Below are 23542 nucleotides of genomic sequence, written 5' to 3' on the forward strand. Positions count from 1 at the left end.
ATCTCTACCTGACAAAACTCTTCAGATTTCAAATCCTATCCCAATGCCTCTTCCTAACTGGGACATACTCTAAGCCCCTCACTGAGATAAATCATTAAAATTAATTTGCATTCTCTTGAGCTCACAAAGAATGATGCTGAGTGGTGGCAACACAGAAAAAAAAAAAAAACTCGGAGCAATGGGAAGTTGATTTGAGATAAAATATAATAAAGTACACACACATAACTACAGATATTTAATCAAGGAGAATTGAGTGTATGAAGAAAGATAGGAGGGCAGTGAAAAGGGAACATATTCACTCTAAAATTATAAGCATTCACACCTCAGTTACACTTTTTAAAAGATGAGATATTTGGGTGGTTTCATGAGTGAGAACTTAGATCCTGCCTTTAGAAATCAGTATAGTCATTGTATTTTCCCTTTCTTATGCCTAAAATGGTCAACACTTTCTGTCTTGTGGCCTGCAATCTCATTCTTCCTCTTCTCCTTGTAGACCAGTACCAAGGGGCCATACCCCCTGCACTCCTTCATGAAGCCTTGCCTGTTCATAGGATATGAGGCACAATTCCAGACAGTGGGAAGGCCAGGAAAGACTGAGGTTGAGTTTTTCTCACCAGCCAGGCAGAATCAGGGATTGAAATTATGTTTAATTATAAAATATAAAGGCAATTATATTTCTGGCATGACTCAGTTTGTGGCCTGAGATTCACAACTAGTTTAATTATTAGTGTCCCTGTGCACAATTCATGCACATTGAAAGGAAATTAATTAGAAAAAACATTTTAATATCACTATTCGCCCTTTCTCTATAATAGTAGTGTCAACCAAATTCATGATCAACAATGACAGATCAAAACACATGCGTGCAATTAGCGCCAGCAAGAGCTTTATATGTATTGTGCATGTGCAAGTCAACTTAGCCTTTTATATATAGAGAATAAACTTACTTATTTAGACCTGCTTTCTGATTTAGCTAAACTTTTTCCAAACCAGTGAAGCACCCCAACTTCTCTTTCAGGTAATTGTCAGCAACACAGCAGTAAATATCAACACGAAGCAGATTATTATCAGATTATTATTATAGATCATGGAGGGAGAACAAAGGGTAAAATGTTTAACTGCAGTAGTGTTTGACTATATTCTGTGCAGTGAGAAAACCTGAAGTCATTTTCAAATTCCACCATTTCTTACTTCTTTTCAGTCGGGTCAAGTTTCTAAGTTTTCTAAATCTGTTTTCCAGCTAATGAAAAGAAAATAGGATTCTATCAAGTCTCCTTCCTACCTACTCTAGGACTTCTGTGAGGATCAAATGACATGAGGCACATGGAAATGCTTCACAAACATTTGATTAAACTATAAAATGTTTGCACCTGGCTATAAAGCAAGTTGGGTTCCTGGGCTTAAAAAAAACTCCAAGCAGGCTAGTCGCTAGGGAGAGGAAGCCAGGCATTGCTACATGATGTCATTACCTGGCACCCACAGCAACTGTTTCCAGGCTGGGCTGTGGACCGCATTTTGCGCTGTGGCGTCTTGGCAGCATTGGCTGCAATTTGGTGGGTGTCACTCTGGGGTGGTGGCTGAGCCTAGGGGAAGCTGAGTGTTGGTTTGTCAGTGCGAGGTCTGTGGTGCCATTTATTTTTAAATGGCCAGTGCATGTCATGGCAGCTCCTGTGTTGAGCGTCTGACCCCTGGTGGTCAGTGCTCATAATAGCTACCAATCAGAGGGAAGGACAGATACTTAGCCTTTTATATCTATACTAATAAAAAGGTAATATGCTAGTTAGACCTGGAGACCTTCTGGGAGACCTTCCGGACAAAGCCATTGTGGCGGGGTCAAAGTAGAGGTGGTTAGGGGTGATCAGGCCAGCAGGGGGGCAGTTGGGGGTGAGCAAGCCAGCAGGGGGGACAGTTGGGGGCGAGCAGGCCAGCGGGGGGGCAGTTGGTGGCAAGCAGGCTGGCGGGGGGGAGGGCAGTTGGGGGATGCAGGCTGGCAGGGGGGCTATTGGGGGAGATCAGGCCAAAGGGGGGCAGTTGGGGGTGATCAGGCAGGCAGGCAGGTGAGCTGTTAGGAGCCAGTGGTCCCGGATTGTGAGAGGGATGTTCGATTGCTGAGGGGTCCCAGATTGGAGAGGGTGCAGACTGGGCTGAAGGACACCCTTCCCGCCCCCCATGCACGAATTTTGTGCACTGGGCCACTAGTATATAGATAAGAAAAAATACTAAGATTTTTCCTATGAGCAAAGGTAATATATCTAAATCTTTTTCATAACATGTACTTTCTTTTTTTAAATCTTTATTGTTGAGAGTATTACAGATATACTTTCTAATCCTGAAAAGATTAAAAGTAGACCAGAGGCAGAGCAGCTTGTCATATGTAGGTAGACAAAATGCTGCAAGGTAGGGAGTAGGATGCTTGCCAGAAGCAGACAGAAGGTAATAATGAGATTTCAGTGTTCTGTAGAAAAACAAAACAAAACAAAACATTTTTGGCTAAGCAGAAGATTAAGAGATTAAAAGGGAAACATGATAAACTGATTCACAGTGAAAAAAATTGGGGGGACACAGAATGAACAGAGAAGAATAAGTGGGGGAAAGAAACAGATTTTGCAAGAAGTTAGCTGGTTTGAAGTCAAGATTCATCCTAAAAAGTTTTTAAAGGAATAAAGAAACAGCTAACCTGCGGCTCAAAGGCACCAGTGAAGTGTAGAAACCAGAAGAAATTGGCAGAGACTAGCCAGATGCTCACCAAGCCTGTCTTCTCCCAAGAATATAAGATTATATTTCACGTTTTCTCTTGAAAGTTTAGCAGAGACTATGTGATGGGATTGAACACAGCCCACTTCCAGGCTTGTCCATAAATCTCCTCTACCCTTCTATTTCTCTTTCACCTAGGAAGCTGGAAACAAAGGGCTCCAAGATAGGAGAACCAGGTGATGGAAATAATTGGATTCCTGAGTCACTGCTGGGATGAGAGTCACACATTCCACACTAGAGTATTATATGAGCAAAAACTTTTATTGTGCACTCCACTGAGATGTTAGGGTTCATTTGTTTCCACCAACACTATACTGTTTCACACACACACACACACACACACACACACACACACACACACTTAAAATTAGGAACTGGAAAATTGACTTTGACTGGAAATTGGACTCATAAATAGGAAGGACTAACAGGAACCATTGATGCTGTTGGTAATAAGCTAAACAAACACACACAAATTACAGATTTACTACAATGGAAGGTAGTTTGTACTTTCAGTATTCTGATATTCTCATAAACTTTAAAATTGAACCACATAAGGGGTTTAGAGGAAGTCAACAGGATGGGAAATGTAGAATTCGAGAGAGGAGGCCCAGCCAGGGGAGATATGACCTTCACCACATGCTTGCCCTTCGATTATGTCAGCAAAAGAGTAATGCAAGACTAAACACTACAGTAAAGTCTCCAGGGAGAGGGAAGTGGGGGTGGGTGGAGGTGGGCAAAGTGCATGGAAAATGGGTCACCTGCAATTATGTCAACATTAAAAAATTTTAATAAAATAATAAAAATAATCCTGCCTGAACTGGTTTGGCTCAGTGGATAGAGCGTCAGCCTGCGGACTCAAGGGTCCCAGGTTTCATTCAGGTCAAGGGCATGTACCTTGGTTGCGGGCACATACCAGTAGGGAGTGTGCAGGAGGAAGCTGATCGATGTTTCTAACTCTCTATCCCTCTCCCTTCCTCTCTGTAAAATATCAATAAAATATATTTAAAAAATGATAATAATCCTATAAAATAAAAGGCTAATATGCAAAACGACTGAACGGTAGAATGACCAATCGCTATGATGTGCACTGACCACCAGAAGGCAGACGCTCAACGCAGGAGCTGCCCCCTGGTGGTCAGTGCACTCCCACAGGGGGAGCACAGCTCAGACAGAAGCCGGGCTCATGGCTGGTGAGCACAGCTGCAGAGGCCCACCTCCACAGCAGCGCTAAGGAGCAGCGAGCCATAGCAAGGAGCAAGGGGTCCAGGTCTGCGAGAGGGTGCAGGCTGAGGGACTCCTCCCCACCCCCCCAGTGCATGGATTTCGTGCATGGGGCCTCTACTAAGATAATAAAAACAGACAAAACAAAACAAAAGAACCATTGGAAAGTGAACTTGCTCCTGCCTACAGGTTGTTTTAAACGTCTCCTGCCTACATTATTACAAACAGGTGAAAACTTACGGGGAGTGAAAGGAGGATAGTTCCAGATGTTACATTCACACCCATCATCAGAACCTTGGAGAAAGTTAGATACTTCCTCCATTTCCTTCAGAGACATGAAATACACAAAGTGGAAAAAGTTATTGATATACAATTAGTTGTTAAAGAATGTTTACTAAACTAGAAGCTGGATAGCTGAGGTCTCTTATTGATTTTGAAATCTTAACTAATCTTAAATTTTCTGACCTCGTTTCATCTTTTGGATTAAATTGTATCTACAGTACCTTCCAAATCTAAATTATATCATGTACATTTAACCTTTTATACCTTGATTTCAATTAGTTAATTAAGAAATACTATTTCAAAGGCTCATTCATGCTTTATGAGATTTTATTGTTGCTGGTATTATTTTAAAGAATTTAAGATAGAGTAATATTCTATTTAATAATTTTCCCATTCTGTTATTCTACTCAATGCAGGGCATAAGAAGATAGAATTGAGATAAAATCCATTTCTTTAAAAGAGCTTGCAAATAGGTGATGTGTAATCCTGCTAACAAAAAGATAATTTTTCAAATTTCAAATAAATTTCCCCACCTGCTATCCTCTAAAAAATAAGAGGACCATTAAATTATTCTTTAATTATTTACTTTAAATTTTAATAAATCATTGCTACAAATAATAGCACCTGTAGTTTCTAATAAAATAGTATTTTTAAAGCTAATAGACAGTTAATGGAGGAAAAGCTGAGTCCATGAGAAAGCAAAAGATTTTCTTAAAAATAAATCACCAGTAAGTAGCAGATTGAGAATTAAAATTCAGGGGTTTGAGGCATCTAATTTATTATATATTATAAGCTCAAACATTAAGTAAAGAGATTTTAAATATCACTATGTCAAGTAAACTATTTTTTTTAGAGATTAGAGTTAAAATTCATCTTAAAGTTAGAAATAATCTGTCTCCAAAATAAGTTTGACCCTGGAATAACGACTTACAAGCCACACTCCATCAAACTCCAAAGTTTTATGAAATTCTTGAAGCTCTTCTGTCCACCATTGAGTACAAGTTGGATTATCATAAGCAGGAAAGACTATCTTTCCTGGATATCCCTAAAAAACAAGAAAAGTTGTGGTGGTTTGTCTGATGATTCACACATGTATTTATTGCTGGCTACTATCTCTTCTACCAGAAGGCCCAAGTATCTTACATTTTAGCATCAAAATTTGTGACTGTCCTCCTAAAACTAAATGTTAAAATATATGCAAGGAACCAAAGGGAGAAAAAAGAAAAGGAAAAACAACTTATTATAGAGATGAGAAGACAGCAAATGTTTCTTTTCTCTGATTAAAAAAAAAAAAGAAGTAAAATTTTATATGTCAGGCCAATTGACATGTTTAAAATATGTAAAGCTTAACTAGATGATATTTTAGAAGAGAATGAATTTATTTAATGTGCTGTTAATTGAAGATCATCTAAAACCTGACTTAAATAATGCCATTTATAGATAATATGTTGGGTTTGGCATAGGATCAATTTTGTTTAAATGGTTTAATGAATTTTGTGCTTCTTACTCAGGTCAAATATATCTTATTCTATCTTCTCTTCTTATCTATTCCTATCAAAGATTCATTTTTAACACTGTCCACAAATAACACAAAGATATAGTCATAGCCAAATTAGTGAAAATTCTAATTTGACAAGACACAAGGTTTTTGTACATACATTCTTGCTAATTTTCCCAACAAATTTATAGGTTGTCATTTAGGGACAACTTTATGCTCAGTCAGTGTAATGAGTAGCTTATCTGTGTCTTGGTTCTTTGTTTTAGGTGATGGGGCACCGTATAGTAATAATAATAAGTAACTTTGAACCTCAGGGAAAAGGTGTGGCAAAGGAATCACCTAAAGCGACATTGTCCCTAGAGCCAGCCCAGGAATATTCATTTTAACCAAATTCCTTTACAATTAACCCACACTACCTCCAGCACTACGTCATCTGCCACCATCTTAGATCTAATGATTCCTGTTATTTATTAGTCAATGGAGGTAACTATCTAATTAAATTTTTGTGGTTATATGCAAATTTCTAATTACATACCACTCAAATATGAGTACTATTGAAATGACTCATAAGTCTGGATAATCTACTTTTCTGGTAAACAAAACAATTTTTATGTGACCATGGCCTCTGATTTTGTACTTATATATGAATATCAGTCTTTGTGATATTTTAGAAATTCACATCAAACAAAACAGTAAAAGTAAAGAATTGGTTTGGAGAAGGAAGGAAACTACTGTTTCATGAAAAGTTAGAATCAATGAAAAAGAAATTAAATAGTAAGAACTATCATAGACAAAGTCAATGATGGGAATTAAGTGAGAAGTTAGGTAAGGGTTCATTGATAACCCTAAAAAGACAAGTTTTGCAAAGTTAATTGCCCGGGAGCAACAAGAAATGAGGCCACGTGAACTTTTAGATGAAGTACCAGTTTAGTAAATCTCCCATCATCCAATCATCTAGGGCTGACCCCACACATAATTGGAAAAGAAGGTTGACTACAGGATTAGATTTAAAATACTCTCAAAAGCTCAGCTGACCTGAAAATAGGTTCCTAAGCAGCTTATTTAAATGCCTGAAATTGTAACCTTAGGATAAGGCTGGGGTCTATCTATAATTCTCATGTAAATTAAAAATATATTAGCCGAGGTAGGTTTCACATTAGCCTATGAACATCTTGCTCCAATACCATAGTTGAATTTACTGTCTGGGGAAAGAAATAGAAATTGTAAGGCAGAAGAACTTTAAGAATAAATTAACTTTCTTCTAATAATATATTGTTTTTCAACTATCTATATTATTCGAGGGTCAGGGCTAGCTTTCTAGAGACTAAATCTTAATTATTCCACCACACAAAAAAAGAAAATATGTAATGTGATAGAGGTGCCATCACTACAATGGCAATCATATTGAATAATCAAATTATCAGATCAATATGCTGTACACCTTAAATTTATACAATGTTATATGTCAAATATATTTCAACTAAAAACAAATTCTTAAGAATTTTAATCATTCTACTATGATATTTACTGTTTTAAAAATAATAACAGAAACCTCTACAGCCAAGAAAACAGTAATATTACTGTAAATTTCCTTCTACTCATTGTCATACCAAAAGCACAAATTTCCCCCAAATGACTATAATATACTCTGATTTTTTTTTTTTTTTTTAGAAATTACCTGTCCAATGACAAAGCCTTTATCCCCCAAGATCCATACTCTCTTTTTTCTTCCATTCTTATAGGGCTGGTAGTCAGAATTATTTAAGATGCCAGGATTCTAATAAATAAATATGATAACAAATATTGTTTTTATAAATGTCTTTTGCATTTTTAAAGGGAATACTAGGCCATGGAATAAGTGTTTGAACATACCATAATAATTACATATTTTTGTCCATGTTCGTGTAAGTTCTTGGCAAAATCTGAGAGACCAGGGAAAGCCTTTTCATCAATAGTGAAGTCCTTTTTTCCATCCATGTAGTCTATGTCTGAGTACTGGACATCCTGGAAGACAGTGCTGGCCAATTAGAACTGAGGCAATATCATTAAAACTGAAGCCATTTTTATTTTTTTTTTTAATTTATTTTTATTGATTTCAGAGAGGAAGGGAGAGGGAGAGAGAGATGGAAACACCAATGATGAGAGAGAATCATTTATTGGCTGCCTCCTGCATTCCCCCTATGGGGGATGAAGCCCTCAACCCGGGCATGTGCCCTTGACTGGAATCAAACCTGGGACCCTTCAGTCCGAAGGCCAATGCTCTATCCACTGAGCCATACTAGCTAGGGCAAGCCATATTTCTTAATGATCCTGGAACTTCCAGAACTTGGCTACTTCCTAGGAGTAAATAAACGCTTTTTGAAAGATTCAGACACTCTTAGGTTATAGTTTTATCTCTTTGCCTTGATAGATGCCTATCATAATGTATTGGGAGGAACTTGAAGGTAAGGACTGTGTCTTGTTCATCCCTGTAATTTGAGAGCTTAGATGCTTGAAATAAAACAGGTGCTCTTTAAATATTTGTTTGAATGAGCTCATGAGTAATGTTATTACCATGTACTAACTTGGACCCTAGACATCAAGTTAGAACATATCACAAGAGGAGAAAAATAGCCTGCTTGTCTTATAAAACATCTAGGGTAACAATTAACAAAGATAAATGACAAAGGGACAGAGCTTTAATTAACCAAACTCTCATACACACATTATTTTTGTGTTTGCATACCAACCTGTGAGGAGCAGATGTTATTTTTAGTAGGAGATTGAAATGTATAGGGGCTAAGTGACATTTCCCAAGGTCAAATGCAGGAGTAGGTGGGGGGTTAATTGGGGCTTTGGTGATAGACCTTTTGACTCCACATGCTTTTTTGTTCCAATTGCCACATACTTCAAAGACATCTGAAGGTCTTCTAAGCAATTGTTCATCCTGCATTTGGTCAGGGACATGTGTCAGAGGCTTTAACTTACAAACCTGAAGGAAAATGTGGCTTGTGGCCTGTAGCCAATGCAGCACCATCTGTTCTAACACTGGGCAGTCATTTAAGACCCAGGTATCCTCCAGAGTTACCTGATGGGAAAGATCTGATCCATGGAAGAAAGCTCATTTGTTTCTGAACCAGCAAGACCTCAAAAGGCTCTTCCCTTCAGAGGCCTGAGGGGCGATTGAAACCAATACCACATGGAGCCAAAAGAACCACTTTTGAATCCTGGGCCTGTCATTGTGCTAGCTGGAGTGACCTCAGGAAAGTGATTGACATTGCAATGTCTGCATTTCCTCATTTGCAAAATACCAATAAGTGAGGGTCAACCAAGAATGTGAAAGCACTTTGTAAAATAATGATGTGGCAAGATTTGGCCTGATTCCTCCTGGAATTGGGTGTTTGCAGATAGCAGATATGGGAGAAGTAAAATTAAATACATAACCATTTCCCCTTAACAACAAAACCACACAATGAGCAGGTTTTCTCACAAGAAAAATTTATCTCATTGCCTGCCCTTATTGCTACTCTGAGAGGAGACGGAAAACTTCTGAGATCAGGCCAAAGTTACTTCCACCCATATCTTCCTTACAGTATTAACCAAATATATGCTTGTATCACAGTTCCAAAGATTAAGCCCAAAATAAATTGTTTTGATAACTTCATTAACCACATGTTATACATCTCCAGGGAGAAACTTTTCAAATATTATACACTAAATAATGATCTTTTTATTTACTAGTGGACATTGGTCATCATAAATACTTTACAACTACAGAGCTTTCAAAATAAGTATGTTAGATCTAGAAGGAATATACAAGGTGACTATGAGAAACTCACTGTGAGTCACCATTATAATAATCAGCACATGTTAACCATGTCACCCAGGTGTTGCTTTCTCTTATGAAATAGCAACGAACTTTGATGGAGTTCATCCTTTGTGTTACATGCTTTACATGCACAGTTTTAGGCATTCTTCACAAACAGCCCACCAGAGTAAGTCTTAGATTTTCATTTTATAAAGAAGGTAACTAAAACACAGAGGTGGTAATTAACTAGCCCCACATTTCATAGAGCTAGAAAGAGGAAAAGCTAAAATTCAAAATCATATCCTTCTGACTTCATAGCTATGCTCTTCCCATGATGACATAGGTAATTTAGTTTGCAAATTTATGACAGTAGGTGTGTCTGTCTATCTATCTATCTATCTATCTATCTATCTATCTACCTACCAATAATCATTTATCATCATCTGTATATCTACCATCTATCCATTCATGTACCAATTTATCTAACTGTATTTTTCCTAGTAAATTGAATTATGTACAAAAAATAAAAGATAGGAAATGGTGTCTTGTTCATGATAAGATAAGTTCCAACTTACATATGGGATCCTAGCTTTACGAGTTCGGTTTACAACTTCTTTCAATCCCTCGATGTTATTATAATTCCTGCGACTAAGCTGGAAACCAAGATTCCAGTAGGAAGGCAGGAATGGCCGTCCAATGAGCTAGAAAAATAAAGAAGTGTCCAAGCATTTAGAATAAACACTGTTTGTGGCAACATGTCCAATATAGATAATTTTGTCTCCATTTCATTATCTGTTAAGTTCTCAAATCTAAAATATCAGAGCCAATTTCTTGTACATAACTTCTTTTCAATAAATTTTTATTTACTGAATGAATGAACTTTACTGATTTGTAGCCTCAGGTCTTCAGAATGACTGATCATGCATGGTTGGACCATGAGTTCCTTGAAAACAGCATAGCATCTATTTAAAACCTCATTAGATGACTTATTTTTACATTTCTCAAGCCTTGCACAGTGCCTCTTAGCACACAGAAGGCACTCAATAAATTTGCATCAGAATAAACATATGATGAATGGAAGACTCACAATCTCAACATATATGATCCATAGTTTACCTATAAGTTTTCTTTTTCCCAGGCTAATTTACAATGAGTGTATGAGATAGCAGCAGTAAAGAATGACTATCTAACTACAAAGCCATACCTCCAGGTATTCCTGAACCACTTGTTCTGGAGTGTCTCCCAGGAACACATAAAAGTCAAAAATGCCCCCGATGGTGCGGTAAGTGACTGCAGGAGCCGGCTGAAGGGTGACCTCTGCAAGTATTAAAATCAGAGCCATTACAATTTCGTGGTTGAAAATATATTCTTCTGCAGAATTTAAATATATGAGCTACCTAAAACAGTCTGTCTCATTTTGAAAGAGATGAAAATCACACCTGTTCCTTTATATGATTGCTGAAGCTTATCACATATTAAATGAGTACAACACCCTTGAGGAATTAATTGACTTTTTAGGAGAATGAAAAACAAATTCTATTTTAATCTGGCCATATAAAAATACAAATATCTGGGATTTGCTAGTGATTTCATAGAAAAGAAAAATGTTTAAAATCTTATTAGATCATTTTACATACAATTAAAAATAAAAATAAACCCTCGTCCAGAAGCTACAGGAGGAAGATTTTGTAGTGGGGGAAGGGTGGGCTACGAGAAACAGCTACAGACAGACAGTATGTTTACATGTAGAAACCTACAGGTGTCTTTGGAATGGGTCTATCAGTGAATCCTATTCTCTACAAAATATTATGGGAAACATTACACACAAAGAGACCTCTGAGGCAGTTTTCAATAAAAATAGCTTTCAGCATCAACTGGATTTTTAGACAGGTTCAACTACTTCTGTTTCCAGTTTCTGATGAAGCATAGTAGGTCCAATATGCCTCCTGTTAAACCGTGACCTCACCATGCATGTCATTTTTATAAAAGCAGCATCCCCAAAAATATCCCTGCCAAGGTAAAATGATGCTTCCTACCCATAGCATTACTGTTCAGCAGAAAGACCCCAAAAGAGGAGCCACTGGTGTCTTCAAGGCACAAGAAGAACGTGTGAGCTCCATACAAGTTAATCATGCCCTGTCAACAAAAATGAAAAGAAATAATAGTACATATGTAAAATGTTTTTATTCACCCCAAAATATAATCAAAAGCCATGCACAACATGTACTTGGTCAACACATGTTGTAGTTAGTATTGTACCCAAAAGGTATTAAAATGGTAACATCAACATGTGTGTATGATATATCCACACAATGGGATACTCTATGCAATAAGAAGTGAAGTGCTAACGCATATTACAACATGAGTAAGTCTCATAAATGTTATGCCAAGTAAAAGAAACAGACACGAAGACAATAGGCCACGATTCCCTTATAAAATGTACAAAGAAGTCAAGTCTCTAGAGACAGAAAGATTACTGATGGTCTGAGACAGGAGTCAGCACTGGGATGAAAATAGGAATTAAGTGTAAAAGGTTTTGGAGTGATGAAAATGTTCTAAAACTGGATTATGTTAATGACAGCACAACTCAGTAAATGTACTAAAACCATTGCATTGTACACTTAAACCAAGTGAATTTATGGTCTATAATTATACCTCAACCAATTTACTTATTAAAAATTAGAAAATATTTGCAATGACATAATAAAATGTTAGCAGAAGATGATAGTATTGTGAGAAATTTTTAATGTCTTCTTTATGCGTAACTGCATTTTCTGATCTCTCTACAATTAACATATAGTACTTAGGTAATAATAAGTTTAAAATTTTTAAAAAATGAAAACATATTAAATCTGTCACAGGGCTCTGATGAGAGCACAGATGTAAAAAGAGACAATGTGAATAATTGTAATGGATGTAAGAATAGAATATATGAGACTGTAACATATGGAAAGCTTTACAGGAACTCCTTGTGCGATGTTGCAAAATTAGTCCTTGGCATATAGGGCAATTGTACCGATTACAGTAAATTCCAGGAGAGGAGAAGAGAATCAGCATGATATGTAAAGTAGAGAAGACTAGCACACCTATGCAAAATTAGGCCAGATTTAAAGTTATAGCCAGAAAGAGTTATGGCATCAACCTTGGTTAGAATACAAATTAAACTTAAAATGTTAAGAAGAAAGAAGGAGAGGCGGAGGAAAGGAAGGAAGGGAGAAAGAAAAGAAGGAAGGGAGGTAAGCATAGTCATTAAATTATATATTTTTTAAAGTGAACTGTTTTGAAAAAAAAATTGATACGTTAGTACTGTGAGTTTATAAACTTAGAGAACAAGTGCATACTCTCCAACATAAATTGGGCAACATAGTAAATAGGCAAACTCTGTAGGTTACTTTACAGTTTTCCTCACTCTGTAAGTTCCTTTCTGAAAAGGAGAGAAGGCATCCCTCACTGTGAGAAATCAGGCGAAAGGGCCTCTCACCTTGGTGGGGGTGGCATCCCGGGTGAAGATGGGCCAGGTCTTCCAGCCCATGTCGTGGCGGTACCGCTGGTGCACATGTTCTCCCAGCCCATACACGTTGGCGCTGGGCAGCAGGAAGGACAGCTGCAGGTACTGCTCAGCAAACAGGAGGGGCCCGATGCTCGTGTCCAACCTGGGCCATGGAGGAAGAGCGAGAGTCACCAAACGAGCAAGCAGCTCTCTCTGCCAGGAAATGGTCTGCTCCCTGCTCTGTACACTTCGAGTACAGTTGTTTCAGGTCTTACCCTCCACGTTCATGCTTTTGGAGAAGGCCTTTCTAGGGTGTCTCTGATTCTTTAATTCCAGAGGAGCACAGCATTGGAGATTTGATACCAAAAACTCAAGTGGGATGATTGTGGGATGAGCAGACGTGACCTTACATTTTCTGTGCATCTACTTCATGTATGCGCTACACTGGGTGCTTTATAGACATGGCCTCAGTACATGTAGCAACAGCAGACATTTTGATTCCCTTTCTATGGACAAGGAAACAGACTGAGGAGGTGAGGTACTGGGCCTCATATCACATAGCCGACTGGTGACCAACTAGTACTGGGATTTGAATCCAGCTTTTCCTGAAGTTAATTCTTGTATGTCCTCCAGTACAATTTATGACTTAAGTTTAGGCTCTCATTAGGGGCTGGATGGTAATTTTCTCAGGAAATCATAATTTGGAATGCTAAACAGTGAAGGTGAGTTCCAGTGTGAGTGGTAATCCAAAATAATAAAATTCCCTATGTCATCATATCTATGAACCACAAGAGTATTTATATGACTCAGCAAACCAGCACATCACATTTTAGTTTTTGTTTTTTTGATCTGTCATCATTACATACTCACAGCATTAATGATTTTTACTGAAAGCTTTGACTTTTTCTGAGATTCAAACATTTTCCCAAATATACTGAGCTGATCACCTGCCCACAGGAAGTCAGAATGAATTACTTTGGAACTGTATATTCAAAGATATGCAAAGAGTGTTGAAAAGCTCACAAGACTTTTTTGTTGCTCGTCCTCATTATTTTGATGCCAAAGGGTTTCTCTATGATCTGGACGTGATAGCTCGGGTTGGTGGAACCAGCAGTCCTATTAAACAGCTTAATATGCTCATGGGAGACTTCATAGCGTCTGTTATGGACATCAGTGATCTGTCAGGAGAAAAACAGAAGAGAGAGCTCCAGAACACAAAACTTCCCTTTAGAGCTACAAAACATCCTCACTCCCACATAGCCCCCAATGAGAATAGCTTCCCATTCTTAACCCTGTGCTTCCTGATTTGTGAGAAGAAAGCCCCCAATTATTTGTCCCCCATCAAATAAAAATGAGCCTGTCTATCAGATCTGGAGATGCCTGCAGAGAGAAACAGAGGTACATCTGCTTCCACACTTCCATGCAGTGCATAAAGGAGAATAAGCTGAGCCCTGCATTCTTCGGAGTTATATTCAATGATAACTACCAAACTAACCTTAAAATGAAGACGCCTGGGTGTCTGATACTCAGCTGTGAAGAGGGCCTCCTTGACATGATTTTCAAACCAATCTGGGGTTTGAAACTTTTCCAACGTGGCAGTTAACCCTGCAGTTGGGGGGACAGAAAGAGGAAGGAGAGAGACACACACACACACACAGAGAGAGAGAGAGAGAGAGAGAGAGAGAGAGAGAGAGAGAGAGAGGTTTAGCCTTTATTTTGCAGTTAACCAATCTGGCCATAAAGAGTTGTAGCAGTCAGAAGGGAAGGGGGTTGGGGGCTGGGTAGAAAAGGTGAAGGGATTAAGCAAAGACAAAAAAAAAACAAACAACACAACACACCTCATTGGCATAGACAACAGTATAGTGATTATAAGAGGGAAAGGGGGTGGGAGGAGATAGAAAAGGGTAAAGAGGAGAGGTAAATGGTGACAGAAGGAGACTTGACTTGGGATGGTGAACATACAATACAATATACAGATGATGTATTATAGAATTGTACACCTGAAACCTATATTACTTTATTAACCGATGTCACCCCAATAAATTCAATAAAAAGTAAAATAAATATAAAGAAGTTCTTTGTATATAAATAACAATAGTATTGAATTATACAACTATAAAAAAGAGTTGCTGGGGAACACAGTGCTCACTTGTGCTTTCATTTTTAAGGTCGTCTTTGACTTTGTAGCCCCAGCTCCTGGGGAAGAAGCACCTGGGGACATTAGTGTCTGGCACAGGCTTCCAGCAGCACTTATATTTCCTGGTGCAGATTTCCTGTAACAATGCACAGAGTTAGCATTATATGGAATGAAGGAAGGAAAGTATTATATGTCTGTTTATTTATAACCATTTTCCCAAGAAGAATTTAAGATCGCTCATAATTACTTTCAGTTCTTTATTTATTCTTTTATTTATGCACTTATCCAGCCATCCAATATGCACTTACTTCCTACCAGACAAAGAACTAAGAGTAGATATAGATAAGACACAGCGTTTGTCTGGGAATACACAGTTCTTCACAGGGGCTAAGGGAATCACACCAGGCCTCTTACCCAGATAAAAGGCTCCCGTGGAGTAGAGAGGGCTTCCAGGTAAGTAGAAGGTAAGCTCAGTCCTAATGCACCAGCAGGGGTTAGATGGGTGAAAAATAGAGCAGTATTCCAAGCCAACAAAACAGCCATGCATGACAGACCCAGAGAAGCCACCAGTTCATTGGGCTGAGAACACCGAGTCAGAGAAATGAGGCTGGAGGCACACGCCGTCCACACAGAGGTGATCTGGATGCGGACCAAGTGGATTGGGCTTTCTCAGGAGAAGAGTCATGGACATGGCTAACAATACGTCATGAAGACATGTTTTCTAAAAGGTAAGAAAAGTAAAGCAAAGGAAAATAGAGACACTTAAGATAGAACTAGGACAGAGGGTGACATTAAAAATATCACATGTGGCTTCTCAGAGTGGTTTGATTATACATTTTTTAAATTACCCTTTTTTGGTGAGATGTCTTTTCTAAAGGTCCTACAATTTTCAGATGAACTTACTTAAAAATTGTTTTGTTATAATAAATTAAATAGATGGCAAACTGATTCAAAGTGTTGAACTAAACACAGGCACTCATCTCTTCACCCAATTAAACTTACATAAAGTGATAGAAATACCATTAAGAAAAAAAATACAAATTCACTATAAAACAGCAAAATATACAATATGACAAACCAGATGTTATGAAATATAGAAAATAGATGTTATCAACTCTAGGGGAAAGTATAGTCATAGTCTAAAACACAAGTGGAGAAAAAGAAGTGCTCTAAGCCAAGTCAGTGTAGAGATTAAAAATGAAATGAGCCAGGCTGGTGTGGCTCAGTGGTTGAGCATCAACCTATGAACCAGGAGGTTATGGTTCAATTCCTGGTTTGGGCACATGCCCTGGTTGCAGGATAGATTCCCCAGTAGGGGGCATGCTGGAGGCAGCCGATAGATGATTCAATTCTCTCTCATCATTGATGTTTCTTTCTCTCTTTCCCTCTTTGAAATCAATAAAATATATTAAAAACAAATAAATACATAAATAAATATGAAATGAGTGCCTGCTCTGTTTAGGTATTTATATAAGTACTAGAGGCCCGGTGCATGAAATTCGTGCACAGAGGTGTGTGTGCCTCAGCCCAGCTTGCACCCTATCCAATCTGGAACCCCTCAAGAGATGTCTGATTGCCCGTTTAGGCCCAATCCCAGTAGGATCGGACCTAAATGGGCAATCGGACATCCCTCTCACAATCCAGGATTCAATTCTCACCTGCTCACCAACTACTCACCTGCCTGCCTTCCTGATTGCCCCTAACCGCTTCTGCCTGCCAGCCTGATCACCCCCTAACCACTCCCCTGCCAGCCTGTTTGCCCCTAACTGCCCTCCCCTGCAGGCCTGGTCACCCCTAAGTACCCTCCCCTGCAGGCCTGGTCCCCCCAAACTGCTCTCCCCTGCAGGCCTGGGTCGCCCCCAACAGTTCTTCCTTGTTGGCCCTGTCGCCCCCAACTTCCCTCCTCTGCCAGCCTGGTCACCCCAACTGCCCTCCTCTGTAGGCTTGATTGCCCCCAACTGTCCTTCCTTGTAGGCCTGGTCCCTCCCAACTGCCCTCTCCTACTGGCCATCTTGTGGTGGCCATCTTGTGTCCACATGGGGGCAGCCATCTTGTGTCCACATGGGGGCAGCCATCTTGTGTGTTGGAGTGATGGTCAATTTGCATATTACTATTTTATTAGATAGGATAAGGTCACATGACACAGTGCTGTCAGCAAGCATAGTAAATGAGACAGATGCCACCATTAATTAAATAGACGTTATTTCCACTACTGATTTGAAATGCCACTTTTATTATAAACTAAGTTTAATTGAACATATATGAGAATATGAATATGTATTTTGATATGTTTTATTATATTCCAGTGGCATATGTATCAATTTCTGCTATGATTCCACACTGATAATTACTACAGTGTCAGGATATGTTTTGCTTTTAGTTTAGCAGATCAATAAATCTAAAGGAGACTCTTTGAAAAGATCAAAGAAATACAATTATTTCTTATCAAATTCTCCTTTAACAAAAAGAGAGGGAGACAAACATGATTAGAAACAAAAATGGGAATGACAACAGATACATATGGCTTTTTAACACAAATAAAAGAATTATGAGACAACTATTTGTATATATATATATATATATATATATATATATATATATATATATATGCCAATAAATGTGAAACTGTAATTTGAATCTTTAAATAGTATAATATTAAATAATGAAAATTAGGTGGGAATAAATAGAAAACCTTAAAAGGACCAGTAGCCATGGGAAACTGTAAATAGTCAAAGATTTCCCCCCCGCCAAAAAAAATGACATCTTGCCCAGATAATTTGGGGAATAGACTATTCTCATATTCTATATCAATATATTTTTAGATCATAGGAAAAGGTGGAAACTTTCCTGACTAATTTTACTAAACTAGAATAATTCTGACAACAAAGTAGGCAAGGAAAGTCCAAATAAACAATTAACCAAAAATATATAGTGAGCTTATTTCACTTAAAAACATGATGTATAAAATTTTAATTAGATGTTATATTTTAATTTATTAGTGCATTAAAAAGTTAATGCATACTGGCCATGTAAGGGTTATCAAGAGAAAGCTGGAATGGTTCAAAATTAATTAAGCAACACTGACAAAAGAAAATAAAAAATCATATGACGATCTCAATAAATGCAAACCATTTTTAAAATAGAATAATGCGATAAATTTAAATGACCTAAATTTAAAAAGCAAATTATATAATATACACAGTATAATTAAATCTGTGTTAAAACAAAAAAATACATAAATATATGTGCAAAATATATAAATATATGCAAAAGCACAGAAAGACCAAGAGAAAAATACACACCAAGCTATTGATTGATTCTAGGGAGGGCATTTGGAGGTAGAGAGGAAGCTTAATGAATGAGTAGGACTTCCCCATTTTATTCTGTACATCACTATAATATCTGAATATTTCTTATTAAAAGAATGTATTTATAGATTTTGTTATTTAAAAATACCAAAAGAATATGTCATAACACTACTCATTTGGAAAAGGTATAGTACTGACAAGTATTTTAGATGCTGACAAATGATATAATTGCTCCAAAGACCACAAGAATATATCTTACATCTATGTTCACCATGCTTATTATAAACAAAGCAATTACATTATAACTATAAAATTGTCTTTAATGTATTAATTTATTCTCCATACATGTAAATTATGTTCCTGCTCCATCCTCTTCAGATAACAAAAGTCTGGAGGGGGGTCAGTGGAAAAAGAGCTTGGGGGTACTGGATAACCAATGGATAACTGATTTTCCTAAGTCTGAGGCAGACATTAAGTACTTCTGTTGCCTCTGAAACTGAGGTCTATAAAGTCCGGAAGGTTAGTTTCATTGCCATAAATTGTTCCAAAGTCCACAGACCTCTATAAAAATCAATAAGACAAGAAATCTACTACATTTTGGTAAACACAATTTTTTGTGCATGCAGTCTGCCCTAACATCCTTATTTCAGTTTTAAGCCATTACCAGTACCACAGAAACCAAAGGTCAGATGTTTAAGAGATATACAGGGTGGAGCAAAGGTAGATTTACAGTTGTGGATACAGGAAACAGAGCTTATTTGTATTATTATTTACTAATTATTGTTATTTTCCATAAGGACATCTATAAATCTACTTTTGCACCCTACTCTGTATATTTTCTTCTTTTTCCATTCTTTTTAAAAAATATATATATATATATTTTTTTTTCAATTTCAGAGACAAAGTGAGAGGGAGAGATAGAAACACCAATGATGAGAGAGAATTATTGATTGGCTGCCTCCTGTGTGCCCCCTAATGGGGATTGAGCCTGCAACCCCAGGCATGTGCCCTGACCAGGAATCGAACCGTGACCTCCTCGTTCATAGGTCTATGCTCAACCACTGGGCACTCTTTTTTCCATTTTCAATGTCATTACAATAACACAGATTAGCACCACTTAGAAAATATAATGGATTGTATTTACAATAGAAACTATGCATATGAAAAATCTAGGAAAAAACCTTCATAATGCATATGTAATATAATACATATTAAGAAAAACAAGAATTAAAATTGAAATACTTTTATGTTTTTAAAATGGGATGATTCAAAACTGTTGAAATGTCAAGATTGCCTAATTTTAACTTAAAATTTAATGTAGTACTTATTAACATCCTGATAGGATATTATGGTATAGGATATAAAATATGAAGTAAAGCATTAAAATATAAGTGTATACAACCTTTATTGTACAGTTTTTAATAAAAACTAGCAGGGTTCAAATAGTTCAACTAGAAGCTTATAGAAGCTACTCAGAGAGAAAATCTAGGTTCTTTAGCACAAGTTCATCAGGATCTCTTGCCAATAATATGATTCCAGAAGACTCTTGTTATAAGTCACCTGAATTAACCAAGTGACTCAGTCATCCATATGTGCTTGATGGGTTCTGTTCTCAAGGGGTACATGGCCTACCCCTAAAACAACCTTTCTATGGCTGCCCTGGGAATAACCCTCTACTAGGAACTCTCCCTCCACTCTGGATTTCAAACACTGTGGACCAACACTCTTATTATTTCTTACTCCTCTTATCTTTACACTATCCTATTTCCCTCACTTCTTTAGTGTTGTTTATTTCAATAAGACAAAAAAGAAATAGTAACTCCAAACAAATAGAGTTTCATAACCTATTCCACCACCACCCTCTCCCCACTTCACACACTCATTTCTTTTAACTAAAACCCAGCAAGTCAATGGAAGGTCGCCCATTCCTCTGACCTCTGACACCATCTCGCCAGGCGTACAGTCTATCCTTTGTGATTCAGGGATTGCAGGGCACGGTGATGAATTATCTGCATAAAAATTAAAGAACAAAGTTAAAAATCTGCATGTAGCATAATCACGGTTCGGGGAATGAAGCAGTCAATGTCAGACTTTCAGCCAATTCTCCAGTCAGTGAACACTAGTAGCTGCAATCTACATTTGTATACATTTTCCAAGTGTTAAACACATTTGCTTTTAAAATATATTAAAAGAATGGACTTATACAGATTTTTAAATTTAAAAATACCAAAAGAATATATATTTTATGTTTATTCTATATTTATTTGTATTCATTTATCCTCCACACATATAAATTTTGTTTCTGCCCCATCCTCATCTGGAAAAGGTATAGTATTGACAAGTATTTTGATATTCTCATAGAAACTACTCAAAGAGAAAATCTTGGTTCTTTAGCACAAGTTCATCAGGATCATTTGCTTTCTGTTTGGTTGGTTTTTATTAAGATGCAATTCACAGACCATAAAATTCACCTTTTTAAAGTTTACAACTCAATGTTGTTTTTGGTATTTTATAAAATTGTGCAACTAATCACTATCATCCAATTCCTGACAACCTGACAAGGACACTAAAACAAACTAAAAGATTCTGCATACAAAACAGCAACAACAACAAAAACCCAATTAACAGAGTGAAAAGGCAGCCTAAGGAATGGGAGAAAATATTTGCAAACCATGTATCCAAAAAGGGGCAATTTCTAAAATATATAAGGAACTCCTACAACTCAATAGCAAAAACAAAACAAATAAACAAACACAAATTAATAACCTGATTTAAAAATGGGTTAAAGACTTGAATTGACATTTTATCAAAGAAGACATGCAAATGTCCAACAGGTATATGAAAAGACACTTAATGTCACTAATCATCAGGGGAATTCAAATCAAAGTCACAGTGAGAGAACAGCTCAGCTGTAAGGATGGCTATTACAAAGAAAACAAGAATGGGTGAGGATGTGGAGAAATTGGAACCCATGAATACTATTAGTGGGAATGCTGCAAATTGGTGCAGCCACTATGGAAAACATTATAGAGGTTCCTCAAAAAATTAAAAATAGAACTACCATACAATCCAGCAAGCCTACTTTTTGGTATTTATCCAAAAGAATTGAAATCAGAATTTCAAATACATATTAGCATCCCCATGTCTTTACAGCACTATTCACAATAGCCAAGATGTAAACCCAACCCAAATGTCCATTGATGGATGAATGGGTAAAGAAAGTATGCTATATACATGGAATATTATATTACATGAAATGGAATACTATCCAGCCTTAAAAAATAAAAAGAATCTTGTCATTTGCAACAATTTAGATGAAGCTTGAAAATGTTATGCTAAGTGAAATAAGCCAGGCACAGAGGACCAATAGTGTATGACTGACTCTACCTATGTGATGTATCAAAAAGAGTCAAAAGTCACTAAAGCAAAGAACAGAATGATAGTTGCCATAGGCTGGTGGGAGGGGACAATAGAGTGTTGCTAAATAATGTATAAAATTTCAGTTATGCAAGATGAATAAATTCTACAGATAGAAAAATACAAAATTGTGCCTATAGAGAACAATGCTGTATTATACACTGAAAAACCTGTTAAGAGGGTAAATTTCACTTTAAGTGTCCTTACTACAATAAAAAAATGAAATGAAAACTCCTTTTCAACTCATGGAAACTTCTTGGAAAAACACATCAGGGCAAGTCCACTATATAAAACATTTAAAATTTAAAGCATTCTGCATGAATTAGAATGTGGTTTAGAATAAATGCAGGTTCAAAGATCTAATTTTATGTTAAATAAAATAAAACTACTTATTCATATACACTGGACAGTAATCTCACAGGACTTGTGACCCCAAAAACATTTATAGGGTAAAAGCAGTAATAGGTCAAAGACAGTTTTTAATCAATGGTTTTCAAATCATCTTTCAAAGTCACAATTGTTTCTAGAAAGTGTCAATTTACTGTGGAGAGTGGTAAAGAGATTGGATGCTTCTGTGTGAGAGAGAAAACAGTTTCAAAGACATCTATGAAGAAACCATAGCTATTCCAGTCAGAATATGGGCTGGAGGCTAATTGTAATTGATATATGTTAGCCAAGTGTATCAGCCCTCCCCTTCCCTGTAACCTAATGTCCTTTGCCGTAATCATGTAATGGGTTTGGGCATGGGTACCTCAACTGTTCTTTCTCCTTGAAGGTTCTATTACCTCGTGACTCTAGGTTGAAAAACAAGCATTTGATGGGCCTCGTTGTGCATCTTGTTAAATTTGTTTCAAATGATACTTGTGAGACCCTGAATATCATGAGCAATCAAGATTTAGTTGCAGAAAAAGAACACAGCTTTTGGAGAGTGACTTAAATTAGCTATGGATGTGAGTTATAAATAAAGCAGTGTGGTGGCATGCAGAGAGGAGTGAAGGAATAAGATGATTTTTTTGGCATCCTGAAGGGACTTCCTTCCAACTCAGCAGCATGAGTATCTCGCTTACCTGGAGGATTCTTACACACCAGAAACACCAAGAAGATATCTACGGCCAATACAATTAGGAAGCAGATGAACAGAAAGACTTCCAACACACTGAGCTTCCTCGCCATCTAGATGGACACAGATAATGGGATTAAAGCAAACCATAAAATCACATCAATCCAAAAGAAATAGCTAGGCATTATGATTAGAATGGGAAATCCTTTATAAAATGACTAGATTACTGGCATTTCTCTTTGCATAATCTAGAGAATATATTTTTCCACTCATCACAGTGTCTCCATCTAAATCTAATCTATGCATCTAACACTACTATGGCTCTTGCCCTTTTTGTCTGAAGAGGAATTGGGTATTGCTCAAGGAAAAAATACATCAGACATGAAGAATGAGAGGGAGAGAGGAAGAAGAGGAATGAAGTCCAGGAGAAAGATAGATGAGGGGTTGATATGGCTCAGAAAAGCCCTTTCAGATGCCACTTTGATCTCCACAACCACCCTGGGCAGTAGAGAGGAGAGTACATTCAGGGACAGAACCAGTAGCAAAAGCTGAATCCAAGTCTTCTTTTAATAATTCCCATGCCATGAT

The 23542-nt window shown here is 37.2% G+C and overlaps 1 protein-coding gene across 1 annotated transcript in view; it reads right to left on the minus strand.

The window, feature by feature from the left end:
* Window positions 1–23067, minus strand: part of MGAM2 (maltase-glucoamylase 2 (putative)) — a 77187-nt gene extending 54120 nt beyond the window's left edge. The window contains exons 1-13 of the mRNA XM_054726637.1: window positions 22962–23067; window positions 20413–20486; window positions 15182–15305; window positions 14528–14637; window positions 14056–14210; window positions 13024–13195; window positions 11579–11678; window positions 10747–10859; window positions 10118–10243; window positions 7628–7759; window positions 7434–7532; window positions 5189–5302; window positions 4216–4300 (exon numbers count right to left, since the gene is read on the minus strand). Of these exons, the coding sequence (XP_054582612.1) occupies window positions 4216–4300; window positions 5189–5302; window positions 7434–7532; window positions 7628–7759; window positions 10118–10243; window positions 10747–10859; window positions 11579–11678; window positions 13024–13195; window positions 14056–14210; window positions 14528–14637; window positions 15182–15305; window positions 20413–20486; window positions 22962–23067 (1510 nt within the window). The remainder of the gene's footprint in view (window positions 1–4215; window positions 4301–5188; window positions 5303–7433; window positions 7533–7627; window positions 7760–10117; window positions 10244–10746; window positions 10860–11578; window positions 11679–13023; window positions 13196–14055; window positions 14211–14527; window positions 14638–15181; window positions 15306–20412; window positions 20487–22961) is intronic.
* Window positions 23068–23542: the final 475 nt, after the last annotated feature.

The sequence above is a fragment of the Eptesicus fuscus genome, chromosome 14 (assembly GCF_027574615.1).
Source record: "Eptesicus fuscus isolate TK198812 chromosome 14, DD_ASM_mEF_20220401, whole genome shotgun sequence".
Classification (NCBI taxonomy): Eukaryota; Metazoa; Chordata; class Mammalia; order Chiroptera; family Vespertilionidae; genus Eptesicus; species Eptesicus fuscus.